The 7210-nt window shown below is 27.4% G+C and overlaps 1 protein-coding gene across 1 annotated transcript; it reads left to right on the forward strand.

Moving 5' to 3' along the window:
- Window positions 1-3851: 3851 nt before the first annotated feature.
- LOC127078564 (transcription factor ICE1) lies at window positions 3852-6877 on the forward strand. The gene is made up of 4 exons (XM_051019010.1): window positions 3852-5210; window positions 5422-5649; window positions 6069-6239; window positions 6351-6877. The coding sequence occupies exons 1-4, from the start codon at window positions 4263-4265 to the stop codon at window positions 6432-6434; spliced, it is 1431 nt and encodes a 476-aa protein (XP_050874967.1). The 5' UTR covers window positions 3852-4262; the 3' UTR covers window positions 6435-6877.
- The last annotated feature ends 333 nt before the right edge of the window (window positions 6878-7210 follow it).

Raw genomic sequence — 7210 nt, forward strand, 5'->3', positions numbered from 1 at the left:
ACCGACCATAACCGACAGTTTGTCCACCCTTAAATCAGATATTAACATGTTAGAGTTTAAAAATCATTTTCATATATTAAAAATACAATTATAAAAATTCAAACATTATTACATCTTTAAATAAATATTACATTTAGAGGTTTCATTCAAATTAATAAGTTTTATCTATCACCGACCATAACCGACTATTTGTCCACCCTTAAATAAGATATTAACACGCCAGAGTTTAAAAATCATCTTCATATATTAAAAACGCAATTATAAAAATTCAAACATTATTACATCTTTAAATAAATGTTGCATTTAGAGGTTTCATTCAAATTGATAAGTTTTATCTATCACCGACCATAACTGTCTGTTCACCCTTAAATTAGATATCAACACGTCAGAGTATAAAACTCATCTTCATATATTAAACACACATTTATAAAAATTCAAACATTATTACATCTTTAAATAAATATTATATTTAGAGGTTTCATTCAAATTGGTAAATTTTGTCTATCACCGACCATAACCAACCTTTTGTCGACCCTTAAATCAGATATCAACACGTCAGAGTTTAAAAATCATTTTCATATATTAAACACACAATTATAAAAATTCAAACATTATTACATCTTTAAATAAATGTTGCATTTAAAGGTTCCATTCAAATTGATAAATTTTATCTATCACCGACCATAATCGACCGTTTTGTCCACCCTTAAATCACATATCAACACGTCAGAGCTTAAAAATCATCTTCATGTATTAAACATACAATTATAATAATTCAAACATTATTACATCTTTAAATAAATGTTGCATTTAGAGGTTTCATTCAAATTGGTAAATTTTATCTATCACCGACCATAACCAACCGTTTGTCCACCCTTAAATCAGATATTAACACGTCAAAGTTTAAAAATCATCTTCATATATTAAACACACAATTATAAAAATTCAAACATTATTACATCTTTAAATAAATATTACATTTAGAGGTTTCATTCAAATTGATAAGTTTTATCTATCACCGACCATAACCAACTGTTTGTTCACATTTAAATTAGATATCAACACGTCAGAGTTTAAAACTCATCTTCATATATTAAACACACAATTATAAAATTTAAACAGTATTACATCTTTAAATAAATATTACATTTAAAAGTTTCATTCAAATTGGTAATTATGTTTATCACCGACCATAACCAACCTTTTGTCCACCCTTAAATTAGATATCAACACGTCAGAGTATAAAACTCATCTTCATATATTAAGCACACAATTATAAAAATTCAAACATTATTACATATTTAAATAAATGTTGCATTTAGAAGTTTCATTCAAATTGGTAAATTTTATCTATCACCGACCATAACCGACCGTTTGTCCACCCTTAAATCAGATATCAACATGTCAGAGTTTAAAAATCATCTTTATATATTAAACACACAAATTATAAAAATTCAAACATTATTACATCTTTAAATAAATGTTACATTTAGAAATTTCATTCAAATTGATAAATTTTATCTATCACCGCCCATAACCGACCGTTTTGTCCACCCTTAAATCACATATCAACATGTTAGAGTTTAAAAATCATCTTCATATATTAAATACACAATTATAAAAACTCAAAAATTATTACATCTTTAAATAAATATTGCATTTAGAGATTTTATTCAAATTGGTAAATTTTATCTATCACCGACCATAACCGACAGTTTGTTTACCCTTAAATCAGGTATCAAAACGTCAGAGTTTAAAAACCATCTTCATATATTAAACACACAATTATAAAAATTCAAACATTATTATATCTTAAATAAATGTTGTATTTAAAGGTGTTTGAATTAATAGATTATTTAAAATTATCCATATCCTTATTTATATATGATTATTAAAAATGAGTTAATTATTAGTATAATTTTAACTAAATCTATATTTTGAATTTGATATTCATATGATTTTAATCAAATCCATATTTTGGATATCCATATTCAAAATAGAAATTAAATTATTCTATTTGAAAAAAACATTTTATTGTCTGAATAAATATATATATATATATATATATATATATATATATATATATATATATATATATATATATATATATATATATATATATATATATATATATATATATTAATTTGAAAAAAAATATTTTTCTTGAAAAAGCTTTTAAATTTTTTTCAGTAAATAAATATAACTGAAAAAATAATTTATTTTTAGTAAATAAATATAACTGAAAAGAAAATTTAAATTTCTTTTCAAAAATTAAAGAAAAAATGTTTTTTTTCTAAAAATAAAAAAAATACAATTTTTATCTTTGAAAATAAAGATTTTTTCTTAAAATAAAAAAAAAATCATATAAAAATTTGTTGCAAAAAATGATTTAAATTTTTTTAAAACAAAATTAATTATAAAATTGATTATGAATATAGTGGAGTTAATAACCGGTTTATAATCATATTTCAAAAATGAAATTCAATTATAACAATTAGTTTTAATAATCATTTACATGAATTATTTATGATTATGGATTGGTTATGAAACTTGTTCATTAACTTCTTTATTTGTATTAATTTTCTTATCTAAGTTCACATTTTTTATACTAAGTATATTTTTTTATATATAGATCATTTTGCCATTTTCATTAATATTAAAAAATATAATGAAATTTATATGAAAAAAATAGATTTTGTTTACGAAATTATCTTTTATTAATCTTTAAGAAAGATAAATTAAAAGAATTGAAAAATATTAAGGATAATAAATATTAATAATATATTAAAAAAATTAACATTAATAATTCATCAGTATTATAAAATGACTTATAAGTCAATTTTTCTCTCTCAATGTGAAATATAATAAAACACAGAAATTATATTTTTAATAATATAATAATATTATTTACTAAATTGAATGATATTAAAGTTCGGAGTGAACCGTCCTTCATGTACTATACAATTGTTAAATTTGGAATATTAATTATTTAATATTTAAAAAATTTAATTAAAAATATTTTTTTTATTTATAATGTAAAATAATAATAATAATAATTAAAAAAGTTAATTATTAATTTATAATAACAATAATAATAATAATAATAATAGTAATAATAATAATAAAAATAAAATATTATACTTATCAATGTCACATCATTAAAAATATATTTTTTATCTTAATTATCAAATGTCATTATCTTAATCATCAAATGTCATGTAAATGTTGAAAAATTGCATTTAAATTATTATTTTTTATTCAAATAATTTAATAATTAAATTTTACTTTTTAAAAATAAACAAATATTTAATATTGCGTATTCGAACCTCCGTACTTGACATGCCAAGCCACCAAGTGAATTAATAAAGATAAATGTATTAAAATTAACAAATATAACAATTAATAATTTTGAGTAAATTAAGCTGTGGAAGAGTCCAAACACTTAATTGGTTTTATCCTTTCAAATTGGGGCGGAGTTGGTTGGGTTAAGCCAATTTCAAATATTGTTCTCATTGGTGGTTGGACTAACACTAGTGAAGGAAGAACATGTAAAAATAAAAACTTTTGAATTTCTATTATACAGTAAAAATAAAATTAGGTAAACGAGTGTAACCCATAGCAATATTTATTTATATTTATAAATTAATAAAAATAATGGTTAATATTTATAAATCAATAATTTTTATTTTATTTTTTATATTTTTTTATTGATATAAAAAAATTGTTGATATTAATAATTCAATAATTTTTTTTTTTTAACTATACATATGGGGAGTAAGGATGTGAGTGATTGTACATACTATAGTCATCCCAATTATCTATCACATGGTTCTGCAGGCAGCCGTATTTGGTGAAGGAAACGTTAATTCTTTGATTAGTTAGCTGATTAGTTACCCACTTTGCGTGTAACGTTTCAAGGTTATGCTTCTCTCCAAAACCACAGTCTCAATAACCCCAAAACCAGTACTAGAAAACAATGGACAAATCAAAAGAAAAACTGAGTAATCTAGAAAAACAGTTGTAAAGGGATCATCATCTGCATTGTCTTATAAATAGGCCTTGCTTGGAATTCTTACTCACTCACTTTCCAACCTCATTTTATGTTATGTGTTGTTGAGTAGCATAAAGTTTCAATATTTGTTGTATAAATATCAAATTATTATTGCCCTTTTCCTTCTGCAACATCCTGCTACTTTTTCACCTTTTCTACTTTCTTCTTCCTTTTAACACCCCCTTTCTCTCTCTCTCTCTCTCTCTCAAGAATGAACAACAACAACAACAATTGTTGGATTCAAGAAAAAGAAAGTGAAAACATCACTACTGCACCTTCATCATGGCCTAATGCAAACCCAAACACTCCTTCATCTGCTTCTACTTTTCTCCCAAACAAGCAACATTTCGCTGATTTCCAAACCATGCTTATCGACAATGATGATGAATGGTACATGAAAGACATGGCTTTTCCACCTAACTTAGATGCCGTTTTACTCAACACCGTTGATTCTGTTTCTTCCTCTTCGGGTTCACCTTCTTCCACCGTTTTCAACGCACTTGATCCTTCACTGTCGAATCTTCAGTATTTTCTTTCTCAAAATACTAAACCCGATGACTCCCTTTCTTCTCTTCTCAACAACCCTTTTGAGATTCCATGTGAAGCTGGTTTTCTTGAACCTCAAGGTTCAGCATTACCTCCTTCTCCAAATATGGGTAGTTTGGTTGATTTCACAGCGGTAGAGATGAGCTTGCCCCATTTGCCTCAAACTAACAATGGCTTCATGGGGTTTCAGAACTCGGAAGAGGGTTCTGGAAAGTCGCTGTTTTCGAACAGGCCCAAGGTTTTGAGACCCCTTGATTCTTTGCCTCCTTCTGGAACACAGCCTACTCTGTTTCAGAAGAGAGCTGCACTCAGAAAAAACATGGGCAAGGGCGAAATTGGGGAAGGGAGTGATATGAAAAGGAAGTTCAGTGGTGGAGATGAAATTGAAGATTTGAGTTTTGATTGGTCTGGTTTGAACTGTGATTCTGATGATTTGACTGAGGGTAATGGCAAAAACCGTGGAAATGCTTCCAAAGGTAACAGCACTGTTACTGTTCAGAAAGGGAAGAAGAAAGGAATGCCTGCTAAGAATTTGATGGCCGAGCGTCGCCGCAGGAAGAAGCTCAATGATAGACTCTATATGCTGAGGTCTGTTGTTCCAAAGATTAGCAAAGTAAGTGTTTTAATCTGTCGCAGTCTCTTTAAGTTCAAGTTTTCAAGTTCTTAGACTGTTGATTCTTAAACAATTTAATATGCGAATCATTGTTAAGATAATTGAAGACTGATTATGGTAGTTAGGTAACTGAAAGCTTTAATTATGTTGTTTTGCTGCTGTGATTTGTGATGGATCTATGGATTCTGTGACATGTTTTTTGCTTTGATAGATGGATAGGGCTTCAATTCTTGGGGATGCAATTGAGTATTTGAAGAAACTTCTGCAAAGGATCAATGACCTTCATAATGAGTTGGAGTCAACACCTGCTGGATCTTCACTAACACCTGCTTCAAGCTTCCATCCGTTGACACCGACTCCGTCTTCGATGCCGAGGAGCCTCATCAAAGAAGAACTATGTCCCAGCTCATTGCCAAGCCCCAATGGCCAACCTGCCAGGGTAATGTTGTTTGTTTGTCCAATGCTGGAACTTGTCCTTTTGCTTACGCATTTGCTCAAATTCACATTGCTTTCTGACCTTTTATTCCTAAAACTAGAAATAGTGATTTGTATATTGACAGATAGCAAATTTCTATGTGGATCTTGTGATTGCACACAATTACTCGCATCTTGACCCTTTGATCAAGATCAAACAGTCCAAATTTCAGGCTCGGTATTCTTAGATTTAAAAAAAAATCTACATCTATATCAAACGATCTAGATGTGAATGGGTGCGTGCAATCACAATGCACGCAATCTAAATCTTGGTTTGATACTAGGTTCATATACACATTTGAGCATTTTGGTTATCATTAGAATAATTTAATAGAAAGTTTTCTTGATACCATTTTGCAATTGTTATTTTCACTTTTTGTATAGGTTGATGTTCGCTTACGGGAAGGAAGAGCCGTAAATATCCACATGTTTTGTGCTCGCAAACCTGGTCTGTTACTCTCAACCATGAGGGCTATGGATAGCCTTGGATTAGACATTCAGCAAGCTGTCATAAGCTGTTTCAACGGATTTGCTATGGACATTTTCAGAGCCGAGGTAAAAAAGTTGTTCTGTTATCTCATGGAAATCGCGGCCACTGTTCGAAGTTTTTTTTTCTTCTTCTTTTTTGTGATTGAGGTTTGAAAACTAACCTCTTTTCTCTTACAGCAATGCAAAGAAGGTCAAGATGTTCATCCGGAGCAAATCAAAGCAGTACTGTTGGATTCAGCTGGTTTCAATGGCATGATCTGATTAGCTTTGGCAAGAAAGAAACTTGTAATTTCCATTTGAAACAGTCAAGTTAGCAAGTTTCTCAGTGTTTTTACATTTTAATATGGTTACAGTTCAAGTGTGTGATACTGGCTCTGGTGAATTCTATTTAAGCCGAATAACTTGGATTAGAAGGAATGTTGAGATGAATGAATGGGTTTTATCTCTTTCAACAATAGTTACCGAATTAGTTTGGCATCTTCTACAGGTTTTTATTGTGAAGTTTATTTTTCCTTCCAAATTACTAACGCAATGACCGTTGGTAATGGGGCCTTAATGGTCATACCTCTGGTCCTATATACAAGCGGATATTTGTGGTCCCAATAGTAAATTACAAATTTGAACTTGTATATGTAATATTTTATGTTTACTAAATATTGTGATGTAAAAGTATTTAATATCAAAGTCATTTAAAGAATTATCAATGGCAAGTTTGTTTTGTTTTTTTTTAAAATAATTTTTATAGTGTTACATGATTTTAGGTAAAAAAAATTTACAATTTTTTTTTCTTAAAAATTCTAAATAAAAATTTACTTTGAATAGTTATTTTTAAAATGTTATTTTAGATATGTTATTATTTTATTGATTTTTTTAATATAAAAATTAAAAAAATCTCTTATTAATTATTTCAAATAGTTTTTCAAAAAAATAAATTATTTTTGAGATATATATTTTTTTTTAAATTGCGATTTCAACTATTTTTTATTTTTAATAATGTATATTTATATTATAATATTAAAATTAAATTTTCAATTTAT

Source organism: Lathyrus oleraceus, chromosome 5 (assembly GCF_024323335.1).
Source record: "Lathyrus oleraceus cultivar Zhongwan6 chromosome 5, CAAS_Psat_ZW6_1.0, whole genome shotgun sequence".
Taxonomy (NCBI): domain Eukaryota; kingdom Viridiplantae; phylum Streptophyta; class Magnoliopsida; order Fabales; family Fabaceae; genus Lathyrus; species Lathyrus oleraceus.

What these genes read in the sequence shown, in the direction of transcription:
- LOC127078564 (XM_051019010.1), top strand. Translation starts at nt 4,263, where the DNA reads ATGAACAACAACAACAACAATTGTTGGATTCAAGAAAAAGAAAGTGAA. An exon ending in CCAATGGCCAACCTGCCAGG is followed by an intron (nt 5,650 to 6,068) that starts GTAATGTTGTTT and finishes CTTTTTGTATAG; the next exon opens with GTTGATGTTCGCTTACGGGA. An exon ending in TGGACATTTTCAGAGCCGAG is followed by an intron (nt 6,240 to 6,350) that starts GTAAAAAAGTTG and finishes TTTCTCTTACAG; the next exon opens with CAATGCAAAGAAGGTCAAGA.